The 18,614-nt window shown below is 44.3% G+C and overlaps 1 protein-coding gene across 1 annotated transcript in view; it reads right to left on the reverse strand.

Annotated features, from left to right (window-relative positions):
• Positions 1-5,092: 5,092 nt before the first annotated feature.
• SLC30A9 (solute carrier family 30 member 9) overlaps positions 5,093-18,614 on the reverse strand; it is a 35,821-nt gene continuing 22,299 nt past the window's right edge. Inside the window, exons 10-18 of the mRNA XM_081875818.1 lie at positions 18,398-18,453; positions 16,396-16,531; positions 15,702-15,741; positions 14,747-14,818; positions 14,293-14,400; positions 12,340-12,505; positions 11,979-12,108; positions 10,486-10,599; positions 5,093-8,815 (exon numbers count right to left, since the gene is read on the reverse strand). Of these exons, the coding sequence (XP_081731944.1) occupies positions 8,771-8,815; positions 10,486-10,599; positions 11,979-12,108; positions 12,340-12,505; positions 14,293-14,400; positions 14,747-14,818; positions 15,702-15,741; positions 16,396-16,531; positions 18,398-18,453 (867 nt within the window). The 3' untranslated portion in view covers positions 5,093-8,770. The remainder of the gene's footprint in view (positions 8,816-10,485; positions 10,600-11,978; positions 12,109-12,339; positions 12,506-14,292; positions 14,401-14,746; positions 14,819-15,701; positions 15,742-16,395; positions 16,532-18,397; positions 18,454-18,614) is intronic.

The raw sequence follows: 18,614 nt of genomic DNA on the forward strand, positions 1-18,614 counted from the left end.
CTTCTTGGGAACTGGGGCCATGGCGTGGTGTTGGCAGGTTGTCACCAAATAAGCCCATGCCATTCCAGCCTCCACACCACTGAGGCATGGCAGAAAGGCACCCTTCATTTGGACAGTAACCATGCACTGCCGCTTCCACATTGTAGTGATAAAACCTATCGCCCGCTTCCCAAAGCCTCATCGCAGCAATGCTAGCCATTGTTTTGCTCTCCGTTCAAAATCTTTTGAAGGTAGAATGCCTACAATATTTAAATTGGCAGTATAAGCAGGTGTTTAATCCATCTGAAGGATTCTGTCGTGAAAGTTTGAAAATTCAGTGCAAGTGATAGACCTCAGTAGGAGAGCAGTTTCAAAAGCTTTACTGTCGGAATTGGCCATGAAATCTACTCCTCTCTCATTTAAGGTGCTCCACCCTTTAAACAGTTTGTCTGAACATTGACACTTCTTTAGCTGTCTTAGCTGTGCTCTTTTTAACATTAGTGTAAACATGCACACACTCAAGACATGGGGAAATACTCTTTTGGAGCTCATCTTGTACAAAACCACTCTTGCCTCCTTATTCTAACCACAGAATATATTCTCATTCACTGTTAAGGCCTTGCACTGAGAACACAATCCTGATGCCTCAGAGCCCGGAAATAGTACAGTGGTACCTCAGGTTAAGTACTTAATTCGTTCCGGAGGTCTGTTCTTAACCTGAATCTGTTCTTAACCTGAAGCACCACTTTAGCTAATGGGGCCTCCTGCTGCCGCCGCGCCGCCGGAGAACAATTTCTGTTCTCATCCTGAAGCAAAGTTCTTAACCCGAGGGAGTATTTCTCGGTTAGCGGAGTCTGTAACCTGAAACGTATGTAACCTGAGGCACCACTGTAATAGGATAACTATGGAGCCGATCATTTGCTGTCACCAGTGACGTAGCATGAGTTGCCAGTGCCCAGGGCACCATTTGCCGATAGGCTGGAAAGAAGGGGAAAAGCTTGACGACCTACCCTAGCGGCAACCCCATGAGCATTAAGCACGGTGGGACAGGGGATTGGTTGGGAGCAGGTATGGCGCTGTGGGTAAAACCTCAGCGCCTAGAACTTGCCGATCGCATGGTCGGCGGTTCAAATCCCCGCGGCAGGGTGCGCTCCCGTCGTTTGGTCCCAGCGCCTGCCAACCTAGCAGTTCGAAAGCACCCCCGGGTGCAAGTAGATAAATAGGGACCGCTTACCAGCGGGAAGGTAAACGGCGTTCCGTGTGCTGCGCTGGCTCGCCAGATGCAGCTTGTCACGCTGGCCACGTGACCCGGAAGTGTCTGCGGACAGCGCTGGCTCCCGGCCTATAGAGTGAGATGAGCACACAACCCTAGAGTCTGGCAAGACTGGCCCGTATGGGCAGGGGTACCTTTACCTTTTATCTTTCTAAAGCCTTTGCAGAGGATGCCCTAGCAACTGGCCCTTGCCCAAATCCTCTCCTCAGTCATATGTGCATTTGCAATATGGAGGAAACCATGGAAGTTCCCCACCTACAACCTGAAATGATACCATCCAAGATCAGTTTTACCACTTACATAATACTTGGCAGTCAGAACAGCTTACGGTGTTGAGCTGCTGTTTTCCCCCCGTTCTGCAGCAATATTACCTCAGTTAAACCACATTTAGCCTTCTGTTTTATGGCACTGCATCTGGTTTGGGCTTCCTCACTAGAATAGGGATAGCCAGCATATCGTGGAATACAACTCCCATCAGCCTCAGCCAGTAGCTAGGGATGAGGTGAGTTGTAGTCCTCAACAGAGCAAGATAGCTGCCTCTGCTCTAGGACCTCTTCGATTATCAACACTTTAAAAAAATAATAATATAAAAAACCTCAAATTACTTCCACCCACAATTACCACCTTTCTTCCCAGTACATTTGACTGATTGCCCAACCCTTTCATGGCAGCCTCTACTGTACATACAAGCAACAGCGATTCCTGGGTTCGAATGCCATAGCAATTCCAATGGCCTCTGGGGAAATATGTCATATGCCTTATTCTTTCTGAATCTTCCTCCCATTTCTGTAGCAGCTTTTGAAGCTTGTGTATCACTTCTGCACGGACCCGTGCCGACATGCCTTTGCTCTATTTTCTATGACAAAATATTTGTGGCCATACTGTGACCAAGAACTCATTACTCCTAATACTCCTCTCGTTCTCGTGTCGTCGATTCTATTAACAATTTGTCCTGTGTCAAGTAAATGAGACCTAGGGATAGACAAATTCCTGATGCTGTACAAAGTGAATAGTGTAATATAGGCTAGTATGTTTTGGTGAGGATTTCTATAGGATGTGTGAATTGTTTTCTATGTGACATCAGGCTACACCTTTCTTTTAAGGAAGTAAGTGCATAAAAGTTTAGACAACTTTTTAAAAACAGTGAATATTTTTTGATTATAAAGAGACATTTGTTACTAGAGTTTACTATTTCAAGTGTTAACTCTTATTTAAATATTGGGTTTTTATTACTACATGCCTCCATTTGTTCTGTTGCATAAGAGTGCACAATAATAATAATAAAAATAAAAACAGCCTCTGCCTTGTGTTTGGTGTGCAGAATGTTTATCAAGCATTCCGCAAATGGGGAGACACCGCGGAAATGGCCCGTTCTCGTGCTGCCACCTTCCGGATCTCACTTGGAGGAGCCACACAAAGGAAAGCCTCAGATGATGATCACAGGATTTGGGGTCGGTTCACATGGGGAGAGGCAGTCCTTGAAGTATTGCAGTCCTGAATCGGCTTTATAGGCCAAAAGCAGCACTCTGAATTGGGCCCGGAAACTAATTCGCAGCCAGTGAAGTTGGGGCAGGATTGGTGCAATATGCTCAAACCATCTTGCCCCAACCTGGTCTTCAAATTGAGGTTTTCAAACCGTCTTCATCAGAGGCAGCCCAACGTTGTCCAATTCACTCGAAAGCAGTGCCAAACACCTGCAAATCACCCCCTGCAAGGTTTGGCGGTGCAAAAATCTAATCTAGAAGTTACCAGAACATAGACAACAGAAGTTAGGCTATCCCTGTCCAGTTGGGCGTAGCTGGGCCACCAGCCGAAGTTGATGGAAGGCACTCTGGGCCATTGAGGCCAACTGAGCCTCAAGGGACAGCAAAGGATCCAGGAGGACCCCCAAGCTACGTACCTTCTCCTTCAGAGGAAGTGTAACCCCATCAAGAGCAGGCGACATCCCACCCATCTGGTCTAGGGAACCACCCACTAACAGTGCCTCAGTCTGATCTGGACTGAGCTTCAGTTTGTTGATTCTCATCCTATCAATTACCCAGGCATGACTACTGGGAGTAAACACAATAACACAGTCTAAAAGTGTTTTTTAAAGGTACAGACCCCACCATCTCCTTATAGGGGTGTCTGCATATGGCCTAAGTACCACATACTAATTTTGCTATTCAGTTCAATATATAATTTAAGGGGATTCCCTCAGTAAGCAAGTTTTTGCAGAAAGAGGGAGGTATCTGAGCTCAGGTGGGCTCAGGCTATTCACTGAAGCCCAAACAGAGGCTGCCACAACATGAGCAAATCAGTTGTCAAAAATGCTATTTCATTACTCAAGCATGAGTTACGCATGTGCATTGGACTCTGACTAAACCCATCGCGAAGTGGGGTGCTTCTGAGATATCTAGGACTTGGCAAAGGTGAAGTGGGATCCCTCCAAGGTGACACAGGTCAAAATGGGGAACCCCGAGTTGTTCATAGCACAGTGGCAATCCAGACATAGGAAGAAAATGGTGCAGAAAAGGATCTGCTGGAAGCAAAAGCAAGCTTAATATAATGCCATTTGAAAGATACCAGGGAGGGACAGGTCAAGAGAGTGATCCAAGGGGAATTATTTGATTCAGAAAGTTAATCCCTTAGTTGTGCCCAGGTCTGCATAAAGTGTGTACATGCTAATTTTTATCTGTATAGGTGCAAATCTAGGTTTCCCCCAAATTCAGCTCAGAAAGACTGTGCAATGCTGTCCAAACTCACTGTCACAAGTACAGCACAATTACATTCAGTGCAACCCCTTGGAAAGTGAACGGGACTTCTGTAAACGCAGGTGTCAAGCACATCAGACTTGCGGTCGATTTTACAACATTAAAAATATATCTGCAGATTCACCATTTTATTCCATGTCTTCAGTACACCAGATGAAGCTTGTTTGGCTAAAAAACATAAATACATATCCTGAAATTTGGTCTGGCTGCCATGATTGGAACACAGATGGGAGAAAAAGAAAAATCAAGGTGTGTCTTCATAAAATACTTTTGCATAGAAACCACATTGAATGCATTCATGAAAGCAAACCAAAAATGTGTGATGAAGTGGATTAGAGTCCATGAAATGGTAAGCCATTATAATAATGTGTTTTAAAGTGCCACAGGACTCTCTGTTGTTGTTTTCAAACCAAAAGCACAAAAACTTGTCAATCTAGTTACTATACTAACTACAATACCGCACGAAAACCGGCGTGAACGGTTTTCATAGACGGTTCGGAAATATCTTGTTAAAATATTATACCCAGGAAAGAGAAATTACGCTGTGACGTGCAGTATCAAAAAATTCAGGTATCATCCATCCAAAATCTCCAGAACTGCTCACAAGGTGTCATTCAAAAACTCATGGCATTGAGCCAGTATTTATGCTGTTTAGGATTCCAAATCTCAGGTTCCGCCATTGCCCCACTTGACATTCAGCTGCCTAACCCAAGGCTCTTCAGGCTTCTATAACAGAGATGCAGAATGTGTGGTTCTCCAGATGTTGTTGGATTACAGCCCCCTTCACCCCTTGCAATTGGCCACCCGGCAGGGGATGGTGCGTGTTGGCGTTCCGCGACATCTAGAGGACCACAGGTTAGCCTTGCTTGCTCTACAACATCAGAACCATCCATGGCATCAATAAAAAGGTAGGCAAAAAGGATCACAACAGCGCAAAGAGCTAAGACCACAAAGCAGAAGACAAACATACAAGTACCAAATACAACCCCAGTTCTGCATACAGTCTATAAAAAAATATTCTGTAGATCTAGTCTTGGGCCAGTGCTCATTGTGCATCATAAAGAACGACAACTCAAGAGAATCCCGAATAAACATTCTTTCCATTATTATGCCGGTACACAATTAATTCCATGAAAAGTGGATTGCCAGTATCATGACTGCTCAGCATTTGCAAAATAATAATAATAATATATATGTGCAAACTTCTATTTCACAGTGGTTTGGACATGAGACGCATGACCATCAGAAGATTACTGTTCGCAAATATCAGAGGGTTCCCCCCCTTATTGTTTGTTTCATTCAGATGTCAGTACTACATCAACCATCTCTTCCACGGCGAGGCATGTGCAGATACCTAAATGCAGTTGTGTGCAACTTTTTACTGCAAGCAAGGATTTGTGGAGTGGAATCTTTACCCAACAGATTAGAAGAGGGATAGAATGAGCAGGGACACTTCTACCCAAGCAGACTCTCTTCTTCCCAAGGCAGGTTGAGATGTTGAGACAAGAGAGGAGCATTTATCCCATAATCCCAATGAGAGTCAAGAGTGGTCCTCATTTCAACAGCCATTCAGCCCACTCTAGTCTTGGCCTATGCAAGGAGGACACTCTAGCTCAGGGGTTTCCCAAACCTGGGTCTCCAGCTGGTTTTGGACTACAACTCCCATCAACCCTATCTAGCAGGACCAGTGGTCAGGGATAATGGGAACCGTAGTCCAAAAACAGTTGCAGACCCAAATTTGGGAAACACTGCTCTGCTTCCCAATCCTATCCCCTCCCAGGCACTTTTTACACCCTTGCTCAGGCACATCACTAAGAACGACCTGCCCCACACTTGGAGAACCACTGAAGAGGCAACCTTTACAGATCAGAACATGCTGTGCTGGCTGGGGCCAATGCAGTTCAAAACATCTAGAGGGCACCAGATTCACAAGCGCAGGAGACCACTCACCAGCAGGAGATCAAAGGCCACTACTGATGAGATCAAAGTGCACTACAAATGAGAATTCGCTGCCTATTAAAGTTTATACAGATATTTACACCTTACCTTTAAACAGAGCACTAAGTTACATTTTCAACAAACGCATTTGTAACTGTATTATTAATCTAGTATGAAGTCTAAAGCCAGCCTTGCAAATAAGTCTGCAAAGGGTAGAAGCCCAGACAATTCATCCTGGTCTGCCTCCATTTACTTGGAAGCTTGGAACCCAAAACAAACAACTTATTTTAAGTTTCCCTGCCCATTTGCCTAGAGGAGATTCCTACTTGCCATGTGTAACCAAGTGAGTGACCATTTGCAAACCTACCCGAAGCACACTTTGCAAGGAAACAAAGCTCCCCTTGAAATTAATGTCCCTATACTTCTCTTGATCCATAAGATGCTCTCAGCAGACAGAACCATTCAATAGATGTGCATACGTAACTCAAAGTTACATCTCTGTTTGTTTTGATGTGCATACCTCTTTAACCTTTGCATCTACCAGAGGTGTGTGCAGAGAAGCTCCCTGTATGCTGGAAGAAGTGCAAATGATTGAAAAACAGGTTGCCCATAATATAGTTTGGGGGTGAGGAGGACCCTCAGCTGCAATTAGGCATTTACTAAGAAATTGCCCTTGAGAAATCAAGATTTTAAAAAACCAGAGTGCCTTTACTTCTAAATTTATGTAATAAAGTTATCATTACGTACTAATTACAATATGTACATTTCTGAAACCTAAAATCCAAAACAGTACCATAAAAATGCATGCTGTTGTTAATTTTCATATTGTCAAGAGGCATGCTAGTTCAAAGTTACATTTACATTTGTTATTGGCCTTTATTGGCATAAGTTACGTTTACTTTAAAAAGCGACATTTTAAATTTAGAAAGTAAGCCAATGCTGATCCATTTTAGTCTCCAGCACAGTTGTTTTAAAAATTATTATTATCCATATATCTTGCTTTGCACAGCAGGTTTATGTATCGTTGTTCCACAGCACTATCAAGGCCACTGAATCTGGGGATTCAGCCTTCGGGCCAAAGTCATTCCAATAAGCAACTCCTATTTTTTAAAAGTACCTCCCTTACAACGCAACTTTACCACTGAAGTTTCGCTTACTGAGAGCTGGCTGGCACATGTGTGCACATCACGTTTGCAGACATCAAATGGTGACACATTTCTATAAAAGTCATCAGAGATCCAGGATTAAAAACGGATAAAATTGCTTGACATTACCTAGCAACAAAGTCAGCTTACACACCGAGTGCTGAGTGATGCATATATGCCTGTGTGAACCAGCCCCAAACTTGCATGATTCATGTTCAGTTTTAGCCTCTGCTAATGATACAGGTTACAGTCCTCTTATACCACTTACCTTCAGAGTACATTTCCTCTGACTTTTACAAAATTCGTCCAAGTTAAATAGTGCCAGGATTGTCACCCAGCCTCAAGAGCTTGCAACCTGGATTCCCACTTCTTCCTGGCTCCCACTGCAAACAATATTCAAAGCCCCAGTACTGAACTTTCTACGTATAAGTGAACTGTCACTGTTTTATTCCCCACAGACGAGAAGTTTCATGTTATAAACCATAGCTTGCCATTCAGAGCTACATAAGCAGTGCAAGTTAGAAATAAATATTCTGGCTGAAATCCAAATGGTTGTTTCCAATTCTGCTTCATGCTGTTTTAGAGGGATTTTGGACTGTGTCTTCTTCAAAAAGCAGAGGCATTAAATTATTGTGGAGCTGTTTTTTTTTTTTTATTTATAAACTACCCTCTATTTTGAAAACAGTTTTCTGTTTAAGGAACACAAGTCTAAAGTCATCTTAGGTGTATGGAATTGGCTGCACATTTGTTTGGATGATGGAGCCTCTTTATAAATAGCCTCGGTGCATTTTAGAGCATGCTAAATGTTCCACACCAAATGGATGATAAAACAATACTACCCTAAGATTCTGAATAGAAGGTGATGCCACCCCACAATTGCCTCCCCCCCATCATTCCAAGTGATACCTACAACTTTCATCTAGGGGATTAGGCTGAACTATTAGGGAGACACAACACAGCAGTGGCTACAAAACAATGCCATTTCCCCCGATTCCACGGGTGGAATATTTGAAGGCTTTGCTGGGAGCAACTATTGGACCACAACGCTAATGTAAGGAAGGAGCCATATGACAAGTTTCTATTTACTCATATACTCTCTGCACGCTTGCTCTAGAATAACGAATGGGATCGCTCAAGTGGGTCTGATCAAATTGTCAAGAACCATCAAAACACTACAAGGAGGAAGGTTACCAGCTCATGATACTGGGGGAAAGGACAGAATTCTCATTACGTTCATAACATGAAAAGTCAGAGAAGGCTACAGAATTGGAACACAGCCATTTGACTCAAGGAGGGAGGAAGCCTTTAAAATTGGGCGTGGAACTCTAATATACGCTTAAGAATAGCAGCTGCATCAGAGCTAATGTGCAAATGAGATACAAAACCTTGGTCTAGGGCAGCAAATATATAGTGTGCATTTTCAGAAACTGACATTTCAATAACTTATTTAAATTAAAAGTTTCTAGTCCCAAATACTCCTCCCCGCTACGCTTTCACGCGGCAACCAGCTGTCCTGGAAAACCAGTTCAAAGGAAGCCGTTCACTCTGGGAGGAAAACCAGCACTGAGAGAATCGGAAAGCTGAAATGTGATGACATCTTTTGAGATCCCGGCAGTTTCGGATGCTGCTCCGTTCCTCAGTTCGGCCGATCCGGAAGACTTTAAAAGCTGCTTCCGTGAAGACTACAATATTTCCAGATCCACGTGGCGCACCTCAGGATTCAATTTCTGAAACGAAAACCACAATGCTTTTAAACAAGCACGTGGGAAGAATGTCGACACCACACAATGGATCAAATCTTGAATTTGAGTTGAGGCAAGGACCCGAGTTCAGAGCTCTGCTCAGAGGCTCTCTTAGCAGCCTGGAGTGATTCACCTCCTCAGGCTGAGTGAGGAGAGGATAAAAAGGGAGAATCCCATGTACATGGTCCTGAGCTCCCTGGAAGAAGCATGTGATCAGTACTGAACACATGCAAAATAAATCATTCGGATTTAACATTTTATTATTCCATCCTGTCTCTGAGGAGCTCAGGGTGCTTTCCATGGTCTTCTCGGACACTCACGTTACCATGAAAAACTGCCTGTGAGGTGAAGAGATAACAACTGACCAGAGGCCACATAACACGTTCCACAACTGAGCAGGGACCTGAATCCAGGCCTCTCCCTTCCAAATTCAACACTCCACTCGCTGCTCCACTTTTGTCCCCGTGGACTTGATGATAACGTTTCTGGGCAAGTAGAATCATAGAAGAGTTGGAAGGGAATCTAAACTAAAGCATCCATGACCGTGAACAACAAATTCTTGATGTAGGCATCCTCAGCTACTTCTTCTGAAGTGCTCCCTTCCATCGCAGTGGGGCTTCTTCAGGAGGCTGTTCCCAAAACAAGGTGGCCAGAGAAGCCAAGAGGCCAGTCAGGGGGAAGCTCCAGCCTCTGGGCCTCTCTCATTCTGGACCTTGGGGCTCTTTCCAGGCCACACACCATCCCTGTACTCTCTGCACTTTGTGCCTGGCTGGAAGGTGTCCTTGAACTTTGATCATGCATCTTTATTTCCCTGGCTTTTGGAGGTAGGGCAACTACTGTATTTATCGCTCCATAATACACACTTTTTCCCTCTTAAAATCTAAGGGAAAATGTCTATGCGTCTTATGGAGCGAATGTGTGGTCCCTGGGGCTGGGGGGGGGGGAACCCGGGCTGCCCCCACAAGCTCCTGAGCAGCTCTGGGGTAGCCCGCGAAGCCTCCGCAGGGCAGTGGGGAGCCTTCATCCCGCTGCCCTGGGGAGCCTTCACGCGGCTATCCCTGGCTTTTGCGGGAGGTGGGGGAAGGGACAGAGCAAGGCTCTCTCACTTCCCCCACCTCCCGCAAAAACCCCAAAGAGCCACGCTCCCTTTAAAGAGCTGCATGGAGTGTGTGTGTGTGTGGGGCTCTTGGGGGCTTTCCCCCAAGGAGGGCTGCCCTTTTCCCTCCACGGGGAAAAGCCCGCAAGCGCCACACACACGCTCCACGTGGCTCATGAAAGGGAGCGCTGAGCAGAGCCTGGGATGCATACAGGCCCTGCTCAGCGCTCCCTTTAAATAACTCCCCCCCCCTTGAATTCCCCCCCCCAAAAAAGTAGGTGCGCCTTATGGTCAGGTGCACCTTATGGAGCAAAAAATACGGTAGCACTGATGTGCGGGCCCCAGAATGTTGTCCATAAGGGAATGTTAGCCCCTGGACAGAAACAGGGTTCCCATCTCTGCTCTGGGTCTTTGTTTACAACGTTTTAACCACCCGTGAACCTGAAATGGGCATATTCGCCTAACGGAGCCTCAATTACAGAAGGAGAGCATTTCCCGCCGAGGCCGGTTCGGCAAAGAAGTACATCTCCTTCTCCCTTTTCACCAGCCAAACTCTTACCTTCAGCTCCTTCTCAAGCCGGTCGACTTCTGCCCCTAGCGTGTCAATTATATTTTCGCCATGTTTCAGCATGAAATTCTCTAATTCTTCAGGAGTCGTCACCTGCTGAATTTCCTGCCGTGAAGTTAAGCAAGCAAGCTTTAAAAAGTGGCAAGGGGGAAAATAACAAATATGCTTTCCTATCTTGTAAACGCAAAGACTTTTTCACGTAACGGGTAATGCCATGCCTCAAAAAATGGGAGCATGAACCTATTTTCACTAACTGCTTAAACTCAAGTGTTGGCACAGAACTGGACTGTCACCTGGCAGTGGTATCTATTAACTGGCTATATTCATGCTATGTGTATTCCAAGTTTGTGAGCAGGTGCAGAAAATCCACAGGGCTAAGGACCCTTGAGAATCTCAGGCTTTTATTTATTTTTTTTTAAGCAGGTTTCTAATGAATACAGGTGCAAGGTTAAGCTCCAAAGTCTACAGGCAACGCCTGGTGAAATCTCCAAAGCCAGAATTTTATTTGAACTTTTGGTAGGGAGATGATAAAGCATGGGCAGCTTGCTGTCCGTCTCCAAAAATGCAGAAACATGCTTACAACCACTAAGGAGAGGAACACGAACTTGCTTAAACTGCACTACTCACTCAGGCTGCAGAATCCCCAGTGCAGAATATGAATTAGCTTAGCACAGCTTTCTGTTTAACTAGATGTTACAAGTAGACCCCATTATTATACACCGTTTACAATATCCTTCATTTTTAAGAACACACTTATTAGAAGTTAATAAGGCTTCCTTTTAAAAACACACAAACAAACTAAGGATAAGTTTTATGGTAATGAAAACCAAACCATGTTAAAAACTGAATTATCAGAGCAGAACTAAATACAAAGGACACGATCCAGGCAAAAGTTAGCCTTTTACATTCCATATGTTTTAACTTTCCTAGAGCTGAATGTCTGTGAACATTCTAAGGCATCACATCAGCTCAGCCAAAAAATAATCCCCTTCTTATTAATGTAGGATTAAACAATTCCCCATTTATGTTGTTGTGAGCTGTGAAGTAAAGCTACATTGTAAATAATTCCCTGTTGTGTTTACAGTGGAACCTCAGTTGTCAAACATCTGTTGACAAACATTTCGGCTTTTGAATGCCAAAAACCCATAACTGCTTCAGTTTTCAAACGATTTTAGGAAGCCGAACATGCCATGTGGCTTCCATTTTGAGTTTCCCTATTTGTACTAAGGCTTCCACTTTCAGTTTTCGAATATTTCGGAAGTCAAATGGTCTTCTGGAACAGATTACGTTCGAAAACAGAGGTTCCACTGTACTTGTCAAAAGTGTTCTACGCCAGCTTGAAAACCCACAAGGCAGATTTGTATACAGCCTATAAACTTTAGAGGAATTGTGTATAAATACAAAGTACATATACCACTGATTTGGGGTTTTTTAAGTGCACTTAAGAAAAACTACTGAAAACAACCACGCGTATTTTTGCATACTTGTAGCAGCTGTTCAATGTCTTGTTTCTCCAGGTAAGACCGAGTAACAACCCGTCCATCAAAGTCGACTTCTGCTTTGAATCTCACTTTACTCATTCCCATATCTGTGGCTTTAACATCATGAATGGCTCTGAGATAAATATTTTGTAGGATGTGGTGGGACAAAGCAAAAACAATTAGGTGTTTCGAACTGCCCAAGCAAACGGCCACATGACCCAAAACTGACTTTCTTCGCATAAAAATAAATAAATTCCAAAGTTAACTTGAAAGAAGAACTCATTATTCCACCCATTACATGCTCTGTCTTTATTGTTGATGGTTTTTGCCATCCCACAGGTCCTTCCCCACCCAACTATCTTACCTTACAGCAGGATCACTTTCCAGTAACTCTGTAAGTTTCTGTAGCTGGTCAGGTTGGATGGATCTTCCCAGCAGAGCTTCAGTGTTGGTGTAAATAAGGAAGGCTGATACAGCTCCCAGCAGTGTCCCCACACCAAGGGACCCAAGACTGTCATAGTATGGGTTACCTGAAAGGATACACACAGACACAAATTCATTTCTCAAAAGGGATTGCTGTTGTGTGCCTTCTCCATTTCTCTCGGTGGAGATGATCACTTAGGGATGAATCTAGCCACGCTATGCTGCGCTCACACTTTTCGCTACGTAACCTGATGTCGTGGATTGGTTGCATAGCTGTCAACTGTCCCTTATTTGGCGGGAAAGTCCCTTATCCTAGCGCTGTGTCCCGCTGCTGTCCCTTATTGATGATGTCCCTTAAATTTCCTGGGTTTCAAAGGAAGCAGCTCTTCTCCCTCCCTCCCTTCCGGCCAGGGAGGAGGGAGGCTCCAACTGTGTTGCTTGGCTGCGTTGCTCACCCAATAAGGAGTCTAAGAATGACTGGGGGGTGGAGCTTGCATGCCTTGTGCCAATCAAATCAGCCGCGTTGCCTGGGGACTCGCCTTTGTTCAGTGCTTCCCAGCTGAGAGGAAACGGTGGTTTTCCTTGCTGCATCCCCTTTGCCAGGTTGCTGCGCTGTGGGAACCACCGCCTGAGGCTTCGTTTGGCTGCTGGCTGGGCTTTCTGCTTTGGCCCGGAGGGGCTCAGAAGTTGAACATACCTGTGCTTGGAAAATCCCTTATTTTGGCTGCTGATCCCTTATTTTTGAGGCTGCTGGTTCCTTATTTTCAAATCTATAAGCTGACAGCTATGATTGGTTGGGTGCAGAGGAATGATGGGAAGAACCAGCTGGGGAAACAGCAAGGCAAGAAGGCTCGGAGCATAGCTGTCAACTTTCCCCTTTTCTTGCGAGGAATCCTATTCGGAATAAGGGAATTTCCCTTAAAAAACGGGAAACGTTGACAGCTATGGTTCAGAGCCCGGGGACTGGTGACAGGAGAACGATGAGTGGGCAGAGGGAAAAGACTGGGGAGGGAAGAGGTGTTGGAAGCTGAAGAGGCAACAGGGCTTAGTGAGCTGGGAGAGTATGTGGCAGAGAGGAGCCCAGAACCAGAGGCAGAAGCTGAAGCAGAGGAGGAGGGAGGCCAAGAGGCAGAGATGAGTCAGGCTGGTGAAGACTCACAGGTGTCTGCAACAAGCTCCCCTCCCCACTTATCTCCCAGGACCAGAAGAGGCATGAAATGGGTGGAGGAGAGGTTGGCTTCATACAGGCACAGTCTCCAATTGCTTGGGGGAAACCCTGGAGAGGGGGGAACTTTGCGGGCTGTGTGGAGGTGGGGACTTTCACTCTCAGCAACTGATCCTACTTGCATTTTAATGTTGTATTTTAATCTTGTTTTTACGTTGTATTTTAATCCATTGTTTTATACCTGGCGTTAGCCGCCCTGGGGCTGGGGAGGGTGGGGTATAAATAAAATTTATTATTATTATTATTATTATTATTAATCTTTATCAATAATCATGCTTAAAAAACTCACACAGCCAAGATAGCCCCTGCCCACAGACTTTCAGTCTAAAAGGCATGACGATAAAGGAAAAATGCATGAGAATGGAAAAGCAAAACTAGCATGCTGTCAGAACATTGCACAAGATCAGTGGGGTTCTAGACTAGCCTTGACCCCCAACGTGCAATTTTTCTATGTGCAAGGGTTTTACAGAAGCAGGATTCAAATCTCCAACCTGCAGCACTCCAGTCCAAGAAAGTTTTGTCTACTTATCCTCAGTTTGTTTTAAGCACTTGATTATTACTGGGGGGGGTTTGTCAATTGCCTTAGAAGAAGATTAGCTTCTTCTAACTTGCCCTGCTTGTAAGTTAGAAGAAAATTCTGCCAGGACTCAAACTCATAGAAAGGCTTACCTGTAAGAGAAGTCAGACCCATACAAGTAGCAGCTAATGTCACACCCAGAACTGCTGCGGTATCTTCTAACAACACAACATTTGTGCTGGGATCACGAGCCTGCATGACTGAAGATTGAACATGGGTGCAATAGTGAGGTGCTGACGCAGCCACACAAGAGTTAAACAAATGAAAACTTGCCAAAGCTTTTAATAAAGTGTTTGCTGCAAAGTAGAGTTACATGTTGATAATGTTTTAAAATATGATTCTACAGACATCTCAGAGTTCAATAGTTATTATTTCCTTGGTAGCAACAAATTTCAGGAAGCACTAATGAATGAAAAGGCTTTTCTTCCCATTTATGAACAATACAGGAGACATTAAGCTGTACAAATTCAAAATAAGTAAAAACAAAACCAGAACAGCTTCTTGCTATGTTTTACAAAATGAGTAAATTCATCTCGTGTTACATACCATATTGGTAGAAGGATACATCTCTGGCCCGAGCGCTCCTTCGAATTTCATTTATAGCTACAAGAAGAGTAGCTGGAATAAAAGCGGTGAAATAATTGTTTCAGTAAGAGAAAGAACACAAGGGAAACATTTCAACTCCTGATGAAAAGAGAATGATACCGGGTAAAACAGCAAAGAAAATACAATATAAGAAATAAAAGAAGCAATAGAAACATGAGTAAAAAATCATACAGCATACAGTGTACTGTAATTGCTACAACAGGCAAATAATAATAATTAAGTGGTCCACTATCAGCAAACTTTCAAATGAGGAGGGGGGAGTTGGGGAACCACTGCTCTAGACTAAGTGAGTTAAGATATCCAGTTTAGATTGGCTTAACTACCTGCAACTAAGGTTCTATATCCAATTCTTGCCTGTGACTTGAAGACTGACTTGAGATGAGCCTAAGAATTTGGGGGAAACCACCCTTCTTTATTCCTCTGAATTGCAGATTTCCATGCCAATATCAGAGACTTGCTTTTTTCATCTGGTCGCTTTCAAAAGATGTTTGCTGTGCAATTCGAGAAGCCCATCAACAAAAATCCCCTCTCACAGCACCAGTTGTGTGTTTCTTTGCATCAAGTTCTTTAACTTAAGTGATTTGATCAACACACCTAGATGCCAAATCACAAGTTTTATTTATAGATTTAAAAAACGCCCTCCGTGTCAGAAGTTAGGTGGGTGAGGCAAGCAGGAGTTTCATCCCCTAGGACACACACACACCCACACCCACCCACCCACACACACACAGCACTTTAGATTTGCATGCTAAAGACTTAAACTATAATAGTTTGAAATGTTATATGCTTAATTTTGTATGCTCACTTAGGAGCAAGTTCAAGCCTTAAAAAAACTATTAATGCATCAGCAAAGTAATGGCAAAGTAATAATGCATTTTCCCACTGGAACACGTACCTCCTTCAGACACCAGTGATCCTGCTAAAATACAATAAGCCTAGAAGTAATAGGGGAGAATGTAGTTATACAGTAGAATGCCTTGGGGGAAAACAGTAGTTTGTTTTTTTTCAGGAATAAAAAACAACTTCCTATATTGTGAAACAAGACAGAAGCAGGGGAGCCAAAATATTAAAACTGTGGTAATCTCAAGAAGCACTCTAGTCTCCTGACTCATAGGCGAAGGGCCAGGACTGTGTTTTGCCAAACTGGTCAAACTATTACAATGGTGATGCTCTGTAGCAGTAGTGACTTCCTAGTTCTGAAGCAGACGTAACTCAGGCATACCATAATATGCAACACTATTGACATATTGCATCCAAAATCAAAATTTTATCGCATCGGAAAAAAGGAGACCTAGCATTAAGACGTGGTCTCTGTCTTTACAGCCTGAAAACATGCCCTACTTCTTACAATACTCACTTAAAGACCAAGGTGGATTACTTTTTCTGCAGCCCAAACGCTGCCAGCTTACCCATTCCCCTGCCTCCCCCCCCAAAAAAAAAAGTAAAAGAAGTTATCAAACACAGCAAGGCGAGCCCCGCAAAAACTACCCACTGTCTGTGTCCAACGCTGCTGTTCTGCTAGCACAGCGGGCTAACAATACTAAACTTCACTAAAGCATTGCAATTTTCAAAAGATAGTGACAACTCACCCAAAGAAGAGATTCTATGGGCTGAGGATTCATCAAACCTATGATGCCGTGATACCATGAGAGCCCTGCGCCCATCATGAAAATGCCAACGCCACTGATCAGGGATGCAATGTAGCGCATGTTTGTGAAGCCATATCTGGGTGGAGATTTGGGAGCAGGAGGAGAGAGAAAGAGAGAGCATGCAATATTTGTGTACAAAATTCCTTTGTATGGAGTCAGACCGTTGGTCCACCTAAGTCTGGACTGTCTATATACTGACAAGCAGCCAGCTCTCTAGGGCATGGGTAGGCAAACTAAGGCCCAGGGGCCGGATCCAGCCCAATCGCCTTCTAAATCCGGCCTGCGGACGGTCCGGGAATCAGTGTGTTTTTACATGAGTAGAATGTGCCCTTTTATTTAAAATGCACCATTCCTCCTCTGCCCAGTCCCGGACACCAACGCACCCAAAACCACTATCTCCGTGATGCCATTCTCAGTAATCTTGTCTGCATCACAGTCGCTGTGGGAGGAGGCTAAAGAGTGTGTCTGTGCAAGAAAGGGGGAGGGTGAGTTCGTGTGTACATGCGCAGAGGAGGAAGGTGTGTGCCTGTGTGCGCATTTCTGTGTTAAAGAGTGTGTGTAAATAGATATCCGATGGACTCCAGCGAAGGACTTGCCCACTGCTGGGTCTGGCTTGCCCTTTGGCATGGGACCCCCTGATCACCTGCTGTCATATATCGACCTTGAAAACAATGTGGTTGTCTGTCCCTGTCTTACAAGAAAAAGCAGAAACCTGATGTCTCCCCATGTTTTGGAGCCCGCTGGGTAGCTAAAAATCGTATTGGCTCTCATGTATTTTGAGGGTGTTTAAAAAAACAAAAACAAAACCCTACTTAAGTGTGGTGTGGGGGATTCCCTGGTCCTGAACTGTGCTCCTGAAGGACCAGGTGCGCAGCCTGGGAGTCATTTTGGACTCACAGCTGTCCATGGAGGCGCAGGTTAATTCTGTGTCCAGGGCGGCTGTCTACCAGCTCCACCTGGTACGCAGGCTGAGACCCTACCTGCCTGCAAACTGTCTCACCAGCGTGGTGCATGCTCTAGTTATCTCTCACTTGGACTACTGCAATGCGCTCTACGCGGGGCTACCTTTGAAAGTCACCCAGAAACTGCAATTAATCCAGAATTAGAATTAATCCAGAATTAATCCACCAGCTAGACTGGTGACTGGGAGTGGCCGCCGGGACCACATAACACCAGTCCTGAGAGAGTACATTTCCAAGCACAATTCAAAGTGTTGGTGCTGACCTTTTAAAGCCCTAAATGGTCTCGGTCCAGTATACCTGAAGGAGCGTCTCCACCCCCATCATTCTGCCCGGACACTGAGATCCAGTGCTGAGGGCCTTTTAGTAGTTCCCTCATTGCGAGAAGTGAGGTTACAGGGAACCAGGCAGAGGGCCTTCTCGGTAGTGGCGCCCGCCCTGTGGAACGCCCTCCCTTCAGATGTGAAGGAAATAAGCAGCTATCCTATCTTTAAAAGACATCTGAAGGCAGCCCTGTTTAGGGAAGTTTTTAATATTTAATGCTGTATTGTTTTAACACTTGATTGGGAGCCACCCAGAGTGGCTAAGGAAACTCAGCCAGATGGGTGGGGTATAAATAATAATTTATAATAATAATAATTATTATTATTATACAAAAGCTAACACAACCTAAATAGAAAACCTCAAAGACTGTAGTCCATCATTGAAACACAATACTTTAGAATTTGTCATTTGCTACAAATCGCTTTCCAGTATTGGCAGTTGCCAAAGAGAGGAGCACATGGACAAAACTGACCTTACATGTGAAAAGCCCAAACTACCAGCTGTTTTCACCAGACCTGGAACCTGAACGTATGCAGCGATATGTCGCAATGTTAAGTTGGAAACATTGAAAAGGTGTCCGATTTGGGCTTCAAAAGACATTCTAAGCTACTTTAGAAGTTAGGGACTTTTAAAACTAAAAAGGAAAAAAAATAACATACGGATGACTGGGATCTGGCGTCCTCACCGACTGACTGATTCCCAATGCTAGTAAAGCCTGGATATGAAAAGAAAGCAGAATTGAACAATTTTGAAATCACCAAAAGCTTTTGAAGATATTAAACAGAGAATGCCACTCTATACACCGAAAGGGCAAATATGACCATGATGATCGGGCACCAAGATGTCAAGAAATTCAGTCAAGAGTGGAAAAAATTT

This window comes from Podarcis erhardii (genome assembly GCF_964252035.2).
Source record: "Podarcis erhardii genome assembly, chromosome: 9".
In the NCBI taxonomy this organism is placed as follows: Eukaryota; Metazoa; Chordata; class Lepidosauria; order Squamata; family Lacertidae; genus Podarcis; species Podarcis erhardii.